This window comes from Oncorhynchus nerka, linkage group LG15 (assembly GCF_034236695.1).
Source record: "Oncorhynchus nerka isolate Pitt River linkage group LG15, Oner_Uvic_2.0, whole genome shotgun sequence".
Lineage (NCBI taxonomy): Eukaryota > Metazoa > Chordata > Actinopteri > Salmoniformes > Salmonidae > Oncorhynchus > Oncorhynchus nerka.
In genome coordinates this window covers 86,964,263-86,984,093 of record NC_088410.1, presented here as the reverse complement: position 1 = coordinate 86,984,093, position 19,831 = coordinate 86,964,263, and the positions used below count along the sequence as shown (strand labels likewise).

The window sequence follows — 19,831 nt, the reverse complement described above, 5'->3', positions numbered from 1 at the left end:
TGGCTCCTTAACTAATGTTACTTGTATGACCTTATTATTCGTATCTCAGAGCCATTTGCTTTGCTGGTTATAGCCTCATGTTAGTTAGCCAACATTGACCTTGGTTGGTTAGTTACCTGCAGATTCATGCAGGGTAGTCACGTCATGAGTTGGGATTATGGTTCATTGCTTAGCTAGCTAGCTAGCTACATGTCTTAACAAAAGTCTCCACTATGCAAGTAAACATTTCAATAGAATGTCAGTGCGTCAACTGTTGATAGATGTAGCTGGTAAATTCGCTCTGGCTAGCTGCTCCAATTTTAGAGCACTCTTTTCTGTGTGCCAGAGAGCAAAATAACTGATGAATTTATGAACACTCAACATCCGTTGAATATGTCCGGTGTCAGTAAACGTTGGTAAAAAAGCGTAAATTGCTGCCAGCAGCACAGTTGCCGTCACGAAAGCACTGGATAACATAAAAACAGCCTAACCAGCTCTGCTAGGGAGAGTTAAATGGTCAGTGAGCTGTTCTCTCGTTTGTGTCTAGAAGTAGTTAGCAAGCTAGCAAATGTTAGTCAGTTAGCTTGGACGCTTGACTGCTGTTGTTAGGACAGAACGCTCGGGTCAACCCTTAAAGAGATGGGTGGGAATAAAGCTTAAGAGGGTGTGAATGATGCTGAATGGGTGTAGAAAAAGAAGAGCTCCTCAGTAGGTACCAAAAATATTCAAAGGTCATTTTCTCAAAAGTGAGGTTACAAGTTTATCAACTTTCAGAGCAGAATTACTTTCCCATTGTTCTTCAAATGCAGTGTATGATATACCATTTTGTAGTTCTGTGTCTGCTTTTATCCAATGTAAAGACACCATTTCATATTTTGCTACATAAGACTGAATCAAGGCGGCCGGTCACATATATTACTATTGTGAGTGTCCCAGAATTACTTTTACTATGTTACGTCTAGTCTATGAGACCAGGCTGCTCTCCCTGGTCTGGTCCCCCCAAAATAACATAGTTTTAATACCCTACACCTTTTTCAGGGGCTAAAGGTCCTTACTTACCATTAAGTAAATTGATATTGCTGCTCTTTTAATTTTTTGTTGATTGGTAGTCAGTATAATATTTGTGTTTTATGTGTAAAGGATAATATATTTTTCCCTTGAGATTGCGCATTCTTTCCTGGTATGCGATGCGTCTGAGATGTATCTGATAGCAATGCATATTTGGCAACTGTTTGCAGGGAGGCGTATCCCACAGCGGAATTCCATTTGCCAAGAATGCTTGGGTCTCCTCTCTTGTACCTCTTACAACCCCGAGTGAGTGTGTGATCGCTTGCTTTCATGCGTGAGTGTGAAAATCGCTTTTCGTCAAGTGACTTCAGATGAGAATCTCAAGCGAGAAAAAAAGCAATATTTGATATGGCATAGGACAGAAAAAAAAATGATTGTGCAATCAAAACCAGTGCGTACTTCCTTGCGGTAGGCGGGGCATGAGGAGTATATGCGGAATTGTGCTCCAGGTGTGCGTCTTGTCCCAGGACCATACAGAAAGTTCACATGGAGTTTCTGAAATGGTTCCATACATCAACACGTGCACAGAATAGAACTGGACCGCATGTAGCCTAGTGCCACAGACAACATCAAAGACAGCCAGTGTTGTGTCTGGGAATCAAGACTTTAGTTATCTGGAGACACGGCATTATACGCACTCAGGTATGTACCTGGCAATCTGGCTGGCATATTACTTTACACTAATTCAGTGCATTCATCATTTCTTTATTATCAATAAGTGTGCATGTCGGTTGTATTCTAGTACTCTACCAAAACATCCTGAGGATTTTTCATCCAATTGTTTGTCTTGTGTTTTTCTTCATCTTCCAGTTATCTAAAAAAGTATGACGTATTAGCCTATCCGCTTCTCTTATTCTACACAGAAATGGATAGCCTACAAACTATCATAAACACAATTCTGTCAATCACATATCTATAACATAACCTTTATTTAGGGAGGCAAGTCAGTTAAGAACAAATTCATCTTTCATAATGATGGTCTACTCCGGCCAAACCTTCCTCTAACCCGGCCAATTGTGCGCTGGTCTATGGTACTCTCGATCGGTTTTATACAGCCAGGGATTGAACCAGGGTTTGTAGTGACATCTCTAGCACTGAGATGGAGTGCTTTAGACCGCTGCGCCACTCAGGAGCCTGTAGGTTATAATCAAAGATTATAGACCACACATAAATGTTGTGATTAGAGGCTGAATTGTGTTTTATTCTGTAGTGTAGGCCTATTTTATATTCAGACAGCATTTTGGTGGAGGTGCTATAGTACAGGAAGTTACTGAAACGTCACCACTTTCATCTAATCTTTCATTCTGACATCTAACTCATGTGACCATGGTTCTACAAACACTTTATTATCATACATCTGTCAGACACTGTAATGAAACAGATGAAATCGGGTTACACCAAGTGATTTAGCTATTGTTTTCTGTTCATTTGATGAAAGAGAGACTCTGAAACGCAAACAGTGCATTTCCACAGTTACGTCAACAGGGAGCATGTTTTGTCTTGTACAATGTAGATTCTTGACCCACTTTGGTGTTTCCCATAGAGTGGAACTCTAATGACTCAGTCTGGACTGCTACAGTCAGTCAGTCTGGACTGCTACTCAAACACTTACGTTATGCATACCAATCCTTTTGGATAAATATGAAATCATGTTTATAGTTTTAGCACAAAATGCCACTCCCTCAACCACAGATTGTATCAGCAAACCTTCCCATCCCCCAATAATACCCATACTATCTTCTCTCTTTAAAAACATGAGCAGAGTAAACAAAACAGACTCACTCTGGTCATATAAATCAGACTAGCAGAGTAAACAAAACTGACTTACTCTGGTCATATAAATCAGACTAGCAGAGTAAACAAAACTGACTCACTCTGGTCATATAAATCAGACTAGCAGAGTAAATATGGCACTTAGGAGATATTTTTTCTCATCCCCCCCTTTTTACAAGATTAGTACATCAAACCACTAGTTCTCTGTTGTAAATGGGTTAGAGAGTTATTATAAATTCCTTCTAGTTCATCCACATTCTTCTCTCTCTCTCTCTCTCTCTCTCTCTTTTTACACATAGCTCCTGCTGATCACCAGAATGTTCAGGAGGAGATATTCTTGTGGTTGTAGGTAACAGGCAGTAGCAGTGGAGATGGTCCCCTGGGCCAACTTCCTGGTGACATGCATATGGATACAGACCCTCAAAGCCTCAGGACTGGACACCTGTCCCAGGACCCCTCGCAAGGAGGTGGATTTCACCTTTAACTACTCAATACCCCACTTCCAGACAGCCAAACCCATCCAGAACATAGTGGTCAACCTGTACATGCCTGAGGTTTATGTGGCTTCTCAGAATGTGATTGAGGCAGTGAGTGGAGAGCTCAGTAAGTTATGGGAGCTGAGGACAGGCCCAGTGGGCAGCCCGGAGTGTCAGACCTGTGGCCTGTGTGACATTGAGGCCGATCTTGAGGACTCAGTAGACACGGACAATGAGGTCCTGCTCTTGGACCCATCACCTTATCTTAACTCTCTGTACTCCTGTGGGAGCTCTCAGCATGGGATCTGTCATTTACATGAACTTAGCTCTAATGATACCCCACCTAAATCTGAATGTCTCTTCAGGAAGGATGCTAACTCTCCGTCCCTTTGCCCTGACTGCCTGGCCAGCCCCTTGGGCACTGAGGTCATCATCGTGGAGCAAGGCTACACAGCCTACTTCTTTGTAGCGGCTACACTCAATGAGCGTGTGGCGCAGAGGTACGGCAGACCGTCCTTATCGGTGCGCCGGCCACTGTCGACCCTGGATGGCTTTGAGATGGTCATGCAGGGTCTGACTGTGCTCCCTAAACTACAGAACTCCTACCAGATCGACTACATCTACAGCTTCTCCACACAGGACTATGTCTACTTCCTGTCTGTCCAGAGGGAGAACTTCCTGGACTCATATCAGACTCGGTTGGGCCGTCTCCCGGTGAAGGACACGGAAGCGTGGCTGTACCGTGAGGTGGTGCTGGAGTGTCGCTTTGAGCCCAAACGCAGGCGGAGGAGGAGGGGGTGGGACAATATTTTCCAGGACGTGGTGTATAACGGGCTGCAGGCGGCCCACTTCAGCCGAGCAGGGAAGGAGCTGGCAGAGGAGCTGGGGGTGGGGGAGAAGGATGACATCCTCTATGGAGTGTTTGCAGTGACAGATGGCTCTGGGAGGCCCTACAGTAACTCAGCCATGTGTGCCTTCCCCATGCCCAACGTGAACAGGGCCATCGACCGGGGTGCGGAAGACTGCTGCAGGTCCAGCACAGAGCAGCTCTCCAGGGGGCTCTGCCACTTCCAGCTCTGCGAGAGCTGCCCTCATGAGGTCAGTGACAGGCCTACTCAACTCCGCTCTACTCCACTCAGCTCTGCTCTGTTCTGCTCTCCTCCGCTCTGCTCTGTTCTGCTCCGCTCTGTTCTGCTCTCCTCCGCTCTGTTCTCCTCCACTCTGCTCTCCTCCGCTCTGTTCTGCTCCGCTCTACTCAGCTCTGCTCTACTCTGTTCTGCTCTCCTCCGCTCTGTTCTCCTCCGCTCTGCTCTCCTCCGCTCTGTTCTGCACCGCTCTACTCAGCTCTGCTCCGCACTGTTCTGCTCTCCTCCGCTCTGCTCTCCTCCGCTCTGTTCTCCTCCACTCTGCTCTCCTCCGCTCTGTTCTGCTCCGCTCTACTCAGCTCTGCTCCACTCTGTTCTGCTCTCCTCCGCTCTGTTCTGCTCCGCTCTGTTCTGCTCTCCTCCGCTCTGTTCTCCTCCGCTCTGCTCTCCTCCGCTCTGTTCTGCTCCGCTCTGTTCTGCTCTCCTCCGCTCTGTTCTCCTCCGCTCTGCTCTCCTCTGCTCTGTTCTGCTCCGCTCTACTCAGCTCTGCTCTGTTCTGCTCTCCTCCGCTCTGTTCTGCTCTCCTCCGCTCTGTTCTCCTCCGCTCTGTTCTGCTCCGCTCTACTCAGCTCTGCTCCACTCTGTTCTGCTCTCCTCCGCTCTGTTCTGCTCTCCTCCGCTCTGCTCTTCTCTGCTCTGTTCTGCTCCGCTCTACTCAGCTCTGCTCCACTCTGTTCTGCTCTCCTCCGCTCTGTTCTGCTCTCCTCCGCTCTGTTCTGCTCCGCTCTGTTCTGCTCTCCTCCGCTCTGTTCTGCTCCGCTCTACTCAGCTCTGCTCCGCTCTGTTCTGTTCTGCTCTGCTCTGCCAGGGCTTCTGTTGGGTTGTTGGTGAAGCCTGATGGTAGATAGGAAGATATACTTGTTTTATTGATATTCAACAGTCCTGAATAAAAAACATGTCATAAGAGTAACATAAAGGTTGGTTATTTCAATTGCATTGTCCATTACAAGTACCAGTGCTGTGAGCGGAGGAAGTCGGGTGTGTGAGAACAGGGAGGGAGGGGTGAATGAGTCAGATCCCGCCAGTGTATTGCCACACTGGTGTTCTGCTCTGTTGAGTTACAATCATGACTATTACCATACCATGCTGAAAGGGTGGGAACTGTTGATACAGCCTGAGTACTATACATGAAAGCCCTGCTACAGTACCGTTGTTCCTGAAATCTTAACTATGGAAGCTTAGGGTAGACTTTACATATTGTACGACACACCTTGTATTTGATCATTACAAATGTTCAAAATGATTGAATTAAGCTGTTTAAAAAAATATTATGACTGTGACCAGGTTATGGCACAGGAAGGATAGGAAATGGAAATGACACAGGAGGATAGGAAATGTAGTGTATGCATAGTTGGAAGAATAGATCTCAACAAACTGCATTAATTTTAAACAATGGTGTTTGCTGTGTGATATCTGCTATCAAGGTGTGGCCTTATCACTGTGACTTTCAAACATTCACCTTTTTTGAGCTCATAGAACCATACGGACACCTGCAGGGGCGGTGTGCCAACTCTGAGGTTATAAATGGAGTTGATAAAAGTGACACAATGTGAATGGGAGGGAGTGTATCCCTGTGCCTGGCTCCTACGTGTTCTATATACATGTGTGTGTGTATATATATATATATATATATTTATTTATTATATATTTATTATATTATATATATAATATATTATATATATTTATATATTATATATATATAATATATTATATATATTTATTATATATATATAATATATTATATATATTTATTATATTATATATATAAATATATATATATATATTTATTATATATATTTATTATATATATATATAATATATTATATATATATATATATTTATTATATATATTTATTATATTATATATATATATATTTATTATATTATATATATATATATTATTATATATATATTTATTATATATATTTATATATATATTATATATATATATATTTATTATATATATATATATATTATATATATATATATATATATATATTTATTATATACTATATATATATATATATTATATATTTATTATATTATATATATACTATATATATATATATATATATATTATATATATATATATATATATATATATATATATATATATATTTATTATATACTATATTATATATTATTATATTATATAATATATATATTTATTATATTTATAATATATTATATATATTTATTATATAATATATATATATATATATATATATATATATTATATATATATAAATATATTTATTATATTATATATATAATAAAATATATATATATATATATATATATATATATATATGAGAGAGAGGTGGGGTTGCTGTTTATAAGAAGGGTTACTCAACTTAATTCCATCTCGGAAGTGTTTAAGCAGATGATGTCATGAGTTATTACTGTCATTGTTGTTTACAACTCAATACAAAAATACACTGTTAGAGAAGTGTACTGCCAGCCATATTGTCAGTGTTAAACATCTCAACTGATTATAGTTAAGTTGTAGGAACATGGAACATCAGATAAAGATGTGTGTAGAAGACACTTAAAGGAACGGTAAAGAGGCATGTGAGGGCAGGTTAGATACTTGTGCTGTGTTGGAGTAGCTTTATTTATGTTCTGCTGGGTGGTGGTGGGGAGTGTATGTGTGGTGTTGGAGTGTATGTGTGGTGTTGGAGTGTATGTGTGGTGTTGGAGTGTATGTGTGGTGTTGGAGTGTATGTGTGGTGTTGGAGTGTATGTGTGGTGTTGGGGAGTGTGTGTGTGGTGTTGGGGAGTGTGTGTGTGTGTGGTGGTGGTGTGTGTGTGTGGTGGTGGGGAGTGTGTGTGTGGTGGTGGGGAGTGTGTGTGTGGTGGTGGGGAGTGTGTGTGGTGGTGGGGAGTGTGTGTGGTGGGGAGTGTGTGTGTGGTGGTGGGGTGTATGTGTGGTGTTGGGGAGTGTATGTGTGGTGTTGGGGAGTGTATGTGTGGTGTTGGGGGTGTATGTGTGGTGTTGGAGTGTGGGTGTGTGGTGGTGGGGTGGTGGTGGTGGGGTGTGTGGTGGTGGGGTGTGTGTGTGTGTGTTTAGTGGTGGGGTATGTGTGTGGTGGGGTGTTTGTGGTGGTGCGGTGTTTGTGTGTTTGTGTGTTTGTGTGGGTGGTGGTGGTGGGGTGTTGTGTGTGTGGTGGTGGTGGGGTGCGTGTGTGTGGTGGTGCGGTGTTTGTGGTGGGGTGTGTGTGTGCGTGGTGGTGGGGCACAAAATGATCAGAAACACAACCATAAAAAAAAGCAAATGCATCCAACCAATTTGTAGTAGAGGTCGACCGATTATGATTTTTCAACGCCGATACCGATTATTGGAGGACCAAAAACAAGCCGATACCGATTAATCAGCCAATTTTTAAAATGTATTTGTAATAATGACTATTACAACAATACTGAATGAACACTTATTTTAACTTAATATAATACATCAATAAAATCAATTTAGCCTCAAATAAATAATGAAACATGTTCAATTTGGTTTAAATAATGCAAAAACAAAGTGTTGGAGAAGAAAGTAAAAGTGCAATATGTGCCATGTAAGAAAGCTAACGTTTCAGTTCCTTGCTCAGAACATGAGAACATATGAAAACTGGTGGTTCCTTTTAACATGAGTCTTCAATATTCCCAGGTAAGAAGTTTTTGGTTGTATTTATTATAGGAATTATAGGACTATTTCTCCCTTTACCATTTGTATTTCATATACCTTTGACTATCGGATGTTCTTATAGGCACTTTAGTATTGCCAATGTAAAGTATAGCTTCAGTCCCTCTCCTCACCCCTACCTGGGCTCGAACCAGGAACACAATGACAACAGCCACCCTCAAAGCAGCGTTACCCATGCAGAGCAAGGGGAACAACTACTCCAAGTCTCAGAGCGAGTGACGTTTGAAACGCTATTAGCGCGCACCCCGCTAACTAGCTAGCCATTTCACATCGTTACACCAGCCTAATGTTGGGAGTTGATAGGCTTGAAGTCATAAACAGCAGAGCTGCTGGCAAAACGCACGAAAGTGCTGTTTGAATGAATGCTTATGAGCTTGCTGGTGCCTACCATCGCTCAGTCAGACTGCTCTAACAAATCATAGACTTAATTATAACATAATAACACACAGAAATGCGAGCCTTAGGTCATTAATATGGTCGAATCCGGAAACTATCATCTCGAAAACAAGACGTTTATTCTTTCAGTGAAATAAGGAATCGTTCCGTATTTCATCTAACGGGTGGCATCCATAAGTCTAAATATTCCTGTTACATTGCACAACCTTCAATGTTATGTCATAATTACGTAAAATTATGGCAAATTAGTTCGAAATGAGCCAGGAGGCCCAAACTGTTACATATACCCTGACTCGTGCAATGAACGCAAGAGAAGTGACACAATTTCACATTGTCACAATTCTGGCAATTTAATATTGCCTGCTAACCTGGATTTCTTTTAGCTAAATATGCAGGTTTAAAAATATTTACTTCTGTGTAATGATTAAGAAAGGCATTGGTGTTTATGGTTAGGTACACATTGGAGCAACGACAGTCCTTTTTCGTGAATGCGCACTGCATCGATTATATGCAACGCAGGACACTCTAGATAAACTAGTAATATCATCAACCATGTGTAGTTATAACTAGTGATTATGATTAAGTTTATTGCTAGCTAGCAACTTTTATTTTTTAAATATCTTTGTGAATTTTACCACTTTTTCTCCCCAATTTCGTGGTGTCCAATTGTTTAGTAGTTACTATCTTGTCTCATCTCTACAACTCCCGTACGGGCTCGGGAGAGACGAAGGTTGAAAGTCATGCGTCCTCCGATACACAACCCAACCAAGCCACACTGCTTCTTAACACAGCGCGCATCCAACCCGGAAGCCAGCCGCACCAATGTGTCAGAGGAAACCGTGCACCTGGCAACCTTGGTTAGCGCGCACTGCGCCCAGCCCGCCACAGGAGTTGCTGGTGCGCAATGAGACAAGGATATCCCTACCGGCCAACCCCTCCCTAACCCGGACAACGCTAGGCCAATTATGCGTCGCCCCACGGACCTCCCGGTCGCGGCCGGTTACGACAGAGCCTGGGCGCGAACCCAGAGTCTCTGGTGGCACAACTGGCGCTGCTGTACAGCGCCCTTAACCACTGCGCCACCCGGGAGCAAGCGAGCTAGCAACTTACCTTGGCTTCTTACTGCGTTCGCATAACAGGCGGGCTCCTAGTCTCTGGTGGCACAGCTGGCGCTGCTGTACAGCACCCTTAACCACTGCGCCACCCGGGAGCAAGCTAGCTAGCAACTTACCTTGGCTTCTTACTGCGTTCGCATAACAGGCGGGCTCCTAGTCTCTGGTGGCACAGCTGGCGCTGCTGTACAGCGCCCTTAACCACTGCGCCACCCGGGAGCAAGCTAGCTAGAAACTTACCTTGGCTTCTTACTGCGTTCGCATAACAGGCGGGCTCCTTGTGAGGTGGTTAGAGCGACTAGTTAACAGGAAGGTTGCAAGATTGAATCGCTGAGCTGTCAAAGTAAAAATCTGTCGTTCTGCCCCTGAAAAAGGCAGTTAACTCACCGTTCCTAGGCCGTCATTGTAAATAAGAATGTGTTCTTAACTAACTTGCCTAGTTAAATAAAGATTAAATAAAGGTGTAAAAAAAAAAAAAAAAAAAAAATTCGGTCAACCTCTAATTTGTAGAGTCACAAGCCTGATGTAATCATTGCATGCTATGAATATAGGACCTCATGCTTAACTTTGTACTACTTTAATACACATATACAGTATATCACAAAAGTGAGTACACCCCTAACATTTCTGTAAATATTTGAGTATATCTTTTCATGTGACAACACTGAAGAAATGACACTTTGCTACAATGTAAAGTAGTGAGTGTACAGCTTGTATAATAGTGTAAATTTGCTGTCCCCTCAAAATAACTCAACACACAGCCATTAATGTCTAAACCGCTGGCAACAAGTGAGTACACCCCTAAGTGAAAATGTCCAAATTGAGCCCAAAGTGTCAATATTTTGTGTGGCCACCATCATTTTCCAGCACTGCCTTAACCCTCTTTGGCATGGAGTTCACTAGAGCTTCACAGGTTGCCACTGGAGTCCTCTTCCACTCCTCCATGACGACATCATGGAGCTGGTGGATGTTAGAGACCTTGCACTCCTCCAGCTTCCGTTTGAGGATGCCCCACGGATGCTCAATAGGGTTTAGGTCTGGAGACATGGTTGGCCAGTCCATCACCTTTACCCTCAGCTTCTTTAGCAAGGCAGTGGTTGTCTTGGAGGTGTGTTTGGGGTCGTTATCATGTTGGAATACTGCCCGGTCTCCGAAGGGAGGGGATCATGCTCTGCTTCAGTATGTCACAGTACATGTTGGCATTCATGGTTCCCTCAATGAACTGTAGCTTCCCAGTGCCGGTAGCACTCATGCAAGACACACTTGTCTTTGTACTCCTCACACGCTTGACACCATCTGAACCAAATAAGTTTATCTTGGTGTCATCAGACCACAGGACATGGTTCCAGTAATCCATGTGCTTAGGCTGCTTGTCTTCAGCAAATTGTTTGCGGGCTTTCTTGTGCATCATCTTTAGAAGAGGCTTCCTTCTGGGACGACAGCCATGCAGACCAATTTGATGCAGTATACGGCGTATGGTCTGAGCATTGACAGGCTGACTCCCCCACCCCTTCAACCTCTGCAGCAATGCTGGCAGCACTCATACGTCTATTTCCCAAAGACAACCTCTGGATATGACGCTGAGCACGTGCACTCAACTTCTTTGGTCGACCATGGCGAGGCCTGTTCTGAGTGGAACCTGTCCAGTTAAACCACTGTATGTTCTTGGTCACCGTGCTGCAGCTCAGTTTCAGGGTCTTGGCAATCTTCTTATAGCCCAGGCCATCTTTATGTAGAGCAACAATTCTTTTTTTCAGATCCTCAGAGAGTTCTTTGCCATGAGGTGCCATGTTGAACTTCCAGTGACCAGTCAGTATGAGGGAGTGTGAGAGCGATGACACCAAATTTAACACACCTGCTCCCCATTCACACCTGAGACCGTGTAACACTAACGAGTCATATGACACCGGGAGGGAAAATGGCTAATTGGGCCCAATTTGGACATTTTCACTTTGGGGTGTACTCACTTTTGTTGCCAGTGGTTTAGACATTAATGGCTGTGTGTTGAGTTATTTTGAGGGGACAGCAAATTTACACTGTTATACAAGCTGTACACTCACTACTTTACATTGTAGAAAAGTGTCCTTTCTTCAGTGTTGTCACATGAAAAGATATACTCAAATATTTACAAAAATGTGAGAGGTGTACTCACTTTTGTGATATACTGTAAGTGGATTTGTCCCAGTACTTTTGATCCACTAAAATGGGGGGAGACAATGTACAAAAAGTGCTGCAATTTCTGGATGACAATACCCTCAAATTAAAGCTGACAGTCTACATTTTAACATCCTAATCATTGTATTGTTTCAAATCCAAAGTTCTGGAGTACAAATGTGTCACTGTCCCAATCATTTTGGAGCTCACTTTATGTAAAGTCAAATAAACCATAGGATTACCAAAGTAATAAACCTCATCTAAAATGGAAAAGGTGTGAAATGACCAGTCATGTTTGAATAGTCAGTCAGTATGAGTAATCTCTATGTGTGTCTGCAGAGCTCCGACAACAACGCTACATGCATGGCCAAGTCCACCCTGGTGTCTAAGCCATACTACAGGTTGGACCTCTTCAACAGGTACATGAACAACGTCCTGCTCACCTCAGTACTGGTCACCATCATCGGGAACAACACTGTGGCACACATTGGCACCAAGGACGGCAGGCTGTTGCAGGTGTGTGTGGTACAGTACAGTATACTCACTGAGACATCTGGTGGGAGAATATGACATTACAGTCTACTTCATGAATGCAGACAGTGAAAGTGGGGGTAGATGGAGTTATATTTTAAAGTTTTACCTTATGCATGTCTATGACTGTCTTTTCTCAAGTGTAAATATTATATAATCAGTGTTCTCCAATGACAATCATTAGCTCTCTCGGCATTGTAACCAACCTAAGTAGAACACATCACAAGTCCATTCCTTTCATAGGTCTGCCATGACTTAATGATATAACTGTAGTGACTTTGACTGTTGTAGCTCATCCTGAGGAGGTCAAATCCCATCATCTTTGCCAACTATTCTCTGGGAGAGGACAATGAGGTGTCCAGGAAAGCTGCTGTGCAATCTAACGAGTCCTTGCTCTTTGTGGTTGGAAATAAGGTGCCTTTTCAATTCAATCATAAATACTTCTTGGTATTCCCTTGTTTTTTTACTTGTGACTTATTTTGGCAGTGTGACTCTCTTTTTTTCTCTCTCTCTCTGTCTCTGTCTCTCTCTCTGTCTTTGTCTCTGTCTTTCTCTCCTCTCATTTCTCACTTTTCTCTCTCTATCACTTTTCTCTCTCTCTGTGCCAGATGTTCAGTGTGTCTCCTAAAGGACCAGGATGTAAACACTTCCTGACCTGCTCCACGTGTCTGATGGCGCCCAGGTTCATAGGGTGTGGCTGGTGTTCGGGGGTGTGCTCCAGGCAGGAGGAATGCCTCATACAGTGGAAGAGTGAGTCCTGTCCTCCCGTCATCACAAAGGTAAGACTGCTGGGGGCTGAAGTAGGGAGTGGAAGAGAAGCGACCCAGTAGAGGGAGGGTCTTGTCTTTTCATCTGATCATAAATGTCTGAACCACGACCACCAAACACGTAGGTTGAAGAAACCAAGACATTATCAATAGGATATTGAAACTGAGTGCCTTCAGAAAGTATTCGCACGTCTTGACCTCTTCCACATTTTGTCGTTGTTACAGCCTGAATTTAAAATGGCTTTCATTGAGATTTAGTGTAATTGGCCTACACACAAAACACCATAATGTCAAAGTGGAATTATGTTTTTAGAAATGTTTACAAATTAGTGAAACGAACAGCTGAAATCAATAAGTATTCAACCCCTTTGTTATGGCAAGCCTAAATACATTCAGGAGTAATAATTTGCTTAACAAGTCACAATAAGTTGCATGGACTCACTTTGTGTGCAATAAAAGTGTTTATCAGGATTTTTGAATGACTACTGCATCTCTGTACCGCACACAAAAACACACATATAATTACAGTATCTGTAAGGTCCCTCAGTCAATCAGTGAATTTCAAACACAGAATCAAAAACCAGGGAGGTTTTCCTATGCCTCGCAAAAAGGGCACCTGTTTATGGGTAAAAAAGAGAAGTAGAGATTGAATATCCTTTTGACCATAGTGAAGTTATTAATTACACTTTGCATTGTACATCAATACACCCAGTCACTACAAAGATACAGGCGTCCTTCCTAACTCAGTTACCGGAGAGGAAGCAAACCACACAGGGATTTCACCATGAGGCCAATGGTGACTTTAAAACAGTTATAGAGTTAAATGGCTGTGATAGGAGAACACTGAGGATATATGAACAACATTGTAGTTACTCCACAATACTAGCCTAAATGACAGAGTGAAAAGAAGGAAGCCTGTACAGAATCATTTTCTTTTCCAAAACATGCATCCTGTTTGCAATAAGGCACAAAAGTAAAACTGCAAAGAATATAGCATAGAAATTAACTTTATTTCCTGAATAAAAAGTGTTATTTTTGGGGCAAATCCAACACATCACCGAGTATCACCCTTCATATTTTCAAGCATGGTGGTGGCTGCATTATGTTATGGGTATGCTTGTCATCTGTAAAGACTAGGGAGTTTTTAGGATAAAAAGAAACAGAATAGAGCTAAGCACAGGCAACATCCTACAGGAAACCTGCTTTCCAACAGACACTGGGAGATAAATAGCCAAATACTGTATACACTGGAGTTGCTTACCAAGACGACATTGAATGTTCCTGAGTCACCGAGTTATAGTTTTGACTTAAATCGGCTTGATAATGGCTGTCTAGCAATGATCAACGACCAACTTGACAAAGCTTGAAGAATTTTTAAAATAATAATGTGCAAATATTGTACAATCCAGGTTTGCAAAGCTCTTAAGCCTTGTCCACACTGCAGGCCTTAATTCTCAAATCAGTGTTGTTTTTCAAACCTGTTCTGGACTACTGACTGTTCAAACAGCAAGTTAAGTGACCAAATCAGATTTGTGTGTGTTCAGACAGCAGTCATTTGCAGACAAGGCTACGCTAGTTGCCATAGTAATGACGTGTGTGTATGCAGTTGTGTAGGCTGATTGGTGGTAGTTTCTTGTGCTTCCTATCACTCAGAAGTTATGTAGCATGCTAAGGTGACAACATTGCCTGCCATGGTCGTTTCTCAGTTGCTTGGAATGTTCAAAATCTGCCTTCAGAAAGAAGACTTTTAAAACCTTAAAGGATAACATGATCCAACTTTCAAAACAAGTCCTTTCTGGCTAGCCACAGCTAGCTAGGTAGATGTTTAGCTTTCTAGCACATTCACTAATTTGTTTGGAAACAATTAACAAGCTAGTTAGCTACCACGTGTTGTTGTCAGACTAACAGAGTAGCTAGCAAGCAACGGGATCTGCTGAATAATAACAGTCTAAATCCCACTTGAGGTTAAATAAATCAGATTTGAATGTTCAGACACAAGTCACATAGCCAGGAATCAGATTTGTATCTTAATTTATGTAAACCACCTACGAAGGTGGTTTGAAATGTGGCTTGAAATATCTTATTCCATGTGCTTTTTGGCTGTGCATGAAAAAGAACAGATTCAAATCAGATATGCAAATCAATAGGATTTGAGTCACTTCAAAATGACGGCTTCAGAGACTTACCCAGAAAGACTCACAGGTGTAATCACTGCTAAAGGTGATTCTAACATGTATTGACTAAGGGGTGTGAATACTTACTTAAAATATATATTTCTGTGTTCCATGTTCAATAAATGCAAACATTTCTAAAAACATGTTTTCACTTTGCCATTATGGGGTATTGTGTATAGATGATGGGTGAGAAAACAATTGTACATTTTAATCCATTTTGAATTCAGGCTGTAACACAACAAAATGTGTAATAAGTCAAGGGGTATGAATACTTTCTGAAGGCACTGTAGTTAAGCATTTGAGGAGTCTTTCTGATGGTATTGTATTGGGGATCCAGTTTTTCCCAAAGACGGCTCCCCCTGATGGTGAGACAGAGCTAAGGCTGTGTGGCTGGGAGTTCCAGTCTCCTCTACGACCAGCCATCATCAGCGAGGAGACCCACCTGGTGCGAGTGGGAGTGACTCCCTGCACTGTGCTGTCAGAGAAGAGCAATAGTACACAGTGAGTAACACATACAGACAGACAGAATACATAGAGACATATAAACTCAACCCAAATCAGCTCTGTGAAACTATTTTATGCTGAGGCTATAGGTATCACTGATCTTTCTCGCTGACCCTTCCTAGGCTGGTGTGTAGCATTCACCCTAAGGTTCCGGGTCCATCCCAGGATCTCAACATCACCGTGGCAGTGCATGAGGGGAAGGTGGAGGGACGCTACTCAGTTGAAGGCCAAGACCAAATGATAGGGTTCACTTTTGTGGTGAGGAGGATTACATTTATTTGATTGTTGACACAGTAAAAACTGAATTTGCATTAGAGAGGCTTCCATTTAATAAAACCCTATATGTTCTATTAGATACATAACTCTCAATCCATGATAAGGATGTAAATCCAGAAATAACTGACTACCTTAACATAGAACTTCAGTCAGTTTTAGAATAAGTATCTAGCAATAGGCTGGTGCTAAATATCTCAAACTAAAATAATTGTTTTTGAGACTAAATCACTCACTCAACCCTAAATCTCATCTAGATCTATTATTGAATAATGTGGTGATTGAGTAAATTGAGTAGATTAAACTGCTGGGTGTAACCCTAGATAGCTAAAATGGTTGCTAAAATGGGAAGAGGGATGTCTAAGGCAATGCTCTGCTTTCTTGACAACTAAATCAACCAGGCAGGTCCTACAGGCCCTCGTTTTGTCGCACATGGACTACTGCCCAGTTGTGTGATCATGTGCGTCAAAGAAGGACATAGGAAAATTGCAGTTGGTCCAGAACAGAACAGCACATATTTCACTTAGATGTACATGGAGGGTGAATGTCAGTGGTATGTATGTCGAGTAGAGATTGACGGCATCACTACTGGTCTTTGTGTGAGATGTTAATGTGTTAAAGGTACTGAACTGTCTGTTCAAGCAGTTGGCACACAGTTTGGACACTCATCAGTACCACACAAGACATGCAGCCACAGGTCCCTTCACAGTCCCCAGGTCAAGAACAGAAGCTGGGAAACACACATTATTAAATAAAGCCATGAGTTAAATATAGGTTAAATAAAAACAAAAATGAGTACATGTAACTTAAACTAGCAATAAAAACAGATAAAAGAACATTCAATTCTACGGGATCAGTGTCCCTCCTCCGGGACAGTTGAGCTAACGTGCGCTAATGTGATTAGCATGATGTTGTAACAAGAACATTTTCCAGGACATAGACATGTCTTATATGGGCAGAAAGCTTAAATTCTTGTTAATCTAACTGCACTGTCCAATTTACAGTGACTATTATAGTGAAAAAAATCCATGCTATTGTTTGAGGAGAGTGCACAACAACAAAATACTTTTATCACGGCGACTGGTTTGATATATTCACCTCTGAAGGTAAATAATGTACTTACATTCATTAATCTTGCTCTGATTTGTCATCCTGAGAGTCCCAGAGATACAATGTAGAAAATAGTAAAAATAAAGAAAACCCCTGGAATGAGTAGGTGTGTGCAAACTTTTGATTGGTACTGTATGTATGTAACTGCTAAATTAAAGGAAACAGCTGAGTAAATGAGGGATACAAAGTATATTGAAGGCAGGCACTTCCACACAGGTTTATACCGTGCATTCGGAAAGTATTCAGACCCCTTGACTTTTTCCACGTTTTGTTATGTTACAGCCTTATTCTAAAATGGATTAAATAAAAATAATTGTCATCAATCTACACACAATACCCCATAATGACAAAGTGAAAACAGGTTTTTAGAATGGTTTGCAAATGTATTAAAAATGAAAAACAGAAATACCTCATTTACATAAGTATTCAAATCCTTTGCTATGAGACTCAAAATTGATAGGAGTCCACCTGTGGTAAACTCAATTGATTGGACATGATTTGGAAAGGCACACACCTGTCCATATAAGGTCCCACAGTTGACAGTGCATGTCACAGCAAAAACCATGAGTTTGAAGGAATTGTCAATAGAGATCAGTGACAGGTTTGTGTCGAGGCACAGATCTGGGGAAGGGTACCAAAATATTTATGTTAGCATTGAATTTCCCCAAGAACACAGTGGCCTCCATCATTGTTAAATGGAAGAAGTTTGGAACCATCAAGACTCTTCCTAGAGCTGGCCACCGGTCCAAGCTGAGCAATCGGGGGAGAAGAGCCTTGGTCAGGGAGGTGACCAAGAACCTGATTGTCACTCTGAAGGAGCTCTAGACTTCCTCTGTGGAGATTGGAGAAACTTCCAGAAGGACAACCATCTCTGCAGCACTCCACCAATCAGGCCTTTATGGTAGAGTGGCCAGACGGAAGCCATTCCTCAGTAAAAGGCACCTGACAGCCCGCTTGGAGTTTGCCTAAGGCACCTAAAGAACTCTCAGACCATGAGAAACAAGATTCTCTGGTCTGATGAAACCAAGATTGAACCCTTTGGCCTGAATGCCAAGCGTCACGTCTGGAGGAAACCTGGCACCATCCCTACAGTGAAGGCATGGTGGTGGCAGCATCATGCTGTGGGGATGTTTTTCAGTGGCAAGGACTGGGATACTATTCAGGGTCAAGGGAAAGTACAGAGAGATCATTGATGAAAACCTGCTCCAAAGTGCTCAGGACCTCAGATTGGGGTGAAGGTTCACCTTCCAACTGGACAATGACCCTAAGTGCACAGCCAAGACAACGCAGGAGTGGCTTCGTGACAAGTTTCTGAATGTCCTTGAGTGGCCCAACCAGAGCCCAGACTTGAACCCGATCGAACATCTCTGGAGGGACCTGAAAATAGCTGTGCAGTGACGCTCCCCAACCAACCTGACAGAGCTTGAGTGGATCTACAGAGAAGAATTGGAGAAACTCCACAAATACAGATGTGCCAAGCTTGTAGCGTCATACCCAAGAAGACTCTAGGCTGTAATCGCTTCCAAAGGTGCTTCAAGAAAGTACTGAGTGAAGGGTCTGAATACTAATGTAAATGTGATATTTTAGTTTTGTACTTTTATACATTTGCAAAATTATTATTATTATTTTTTTCATTTGGGGTATTGTGTGTAGATTGATGAGGAAAAAAACTATTTTATCAATTTTAGAATAAGGCTGTAACATAACAAAATGTGGAAAAAGTCAAGGGGTCCGAATACTTTCCAAATGCATTGTATATATATATTTAATTCATCCTAATGTCTACTTTTGTATCCAGGAGCCAAGTATCACAGAAATCACTCCTGACTACGGGCCTCAAATAGGGGGAACCCTGGTCACAGTGACAGGGCCTCACTTGAATGCTGGGATGATAAAGACTGTGTCTATAGGAGACCAGGACTGCCCCATCAAGAGGTAATTATGGGAATCCACCTCTCTCTGTTTTCGTTGGTTTCTGCTGTGTAATTTGCTCTCTCAAGGTCTCTCATTGGAAGTAAACAATGTGTCACTTTCTTAGTATGTGTCTGTCTGTATCTACGGTATATTAGTGTTCATAATATGATGTTTTTGTCCCACTTGTTACGCTGTCTCTGCCAGTGTCACTGAGGGTACTGGGACCATGTCCTCCATAGTCTGCCTATCCAAAGGGTTGGCAGTGGTGAAGAAGGTGCCTGTCAGGGTTTTCATTGACAAATCCCAAGTGGCTACTACCAAGATGTTTCACTACAAGAAGAACCCTGTGATCACTGTGATACAGCCAGTCTGCAGCTTCAGAAGGTAGGCCATACTTAAACTTGGTTACCCAGAAGTAAAATTCTCACAATGTTGTCACTTCCCAAATCTGTCCACGAGAGATTAGGTCGTACTTTACTCACTGGCCAGCTATAAATGCTGCTTTATAGAACTGTAGAAAACAGTTGAAAAGACAGTTGATAGCAGGCGTAGTGTTAGATACAATGACAGAGCAGCCAGTAATAAGGAAAGTGCATTCAGTGCAGTGCCTACACTTTTAGCTGAGGGAAAACATGCCGTGCAGGAAATGTTCAAACTCTCTTTAGACAATTAGGTAAATCTAAGTGAAGATTTGGCCAACAGAAATAGACATGCTGAGACCTGTTGTGTGTCCATTTGTGGGTCTCATTTCAGCAACTGCCACA

General features: G+C 42.1%; 1 protein-coding gene across 2 annotated transcripts in view; it reads left to right on the top strand.

Annotated features, from left to right (window-relative positions):
- Nucleotides 1–1,281: 1,281 nt before the first annotated feature.
- Nucleotides 1,282–19,831, top strand: part of LOC115143464 (macrophage-stimulating protein receptor-like) — a 29,806-nt gene continuing 11,256 nt past the window's right edge. For both annotated transcript variants that reach the window (XM_029683924.2, XM_029683923.2), the window contains exons 1-9: nt 1,282–1,689; nt 3,120–4,394; nt 12,134–12,310; nt 12,617–12,739; nt 12,934–13,104; nt 15,604–15,767; nt 15,893–16,028; nt 18,952–19,088; nt 19,272–19,451. In XM_029683924.2, coding sequence (XP_029539784.1) covers nt 3,192–4,394; nt 12,134–12,310; nt 12,617–12,739; nt 12,934–13,104; nt 15,604–15,767; nt 15,893–16,028; nt 18,952–19,088; nt 19,272–19,451 — 2,291 coding nt within the window. In that variant the 5' untranslated portion in view covers nt 1,282–1,689; nt 3,120–3,191. The remainder of the gene's footprint in view (nt 1,690–3,119; nt 4,395–12,133; nt 12,311–12,616; nt 12,740–12,933; nt 13,105–15,603; nt 15,768–15,892; nt 16,029–18,951; nt 19,089–19,271; nt 19,452–19,831) is intronic.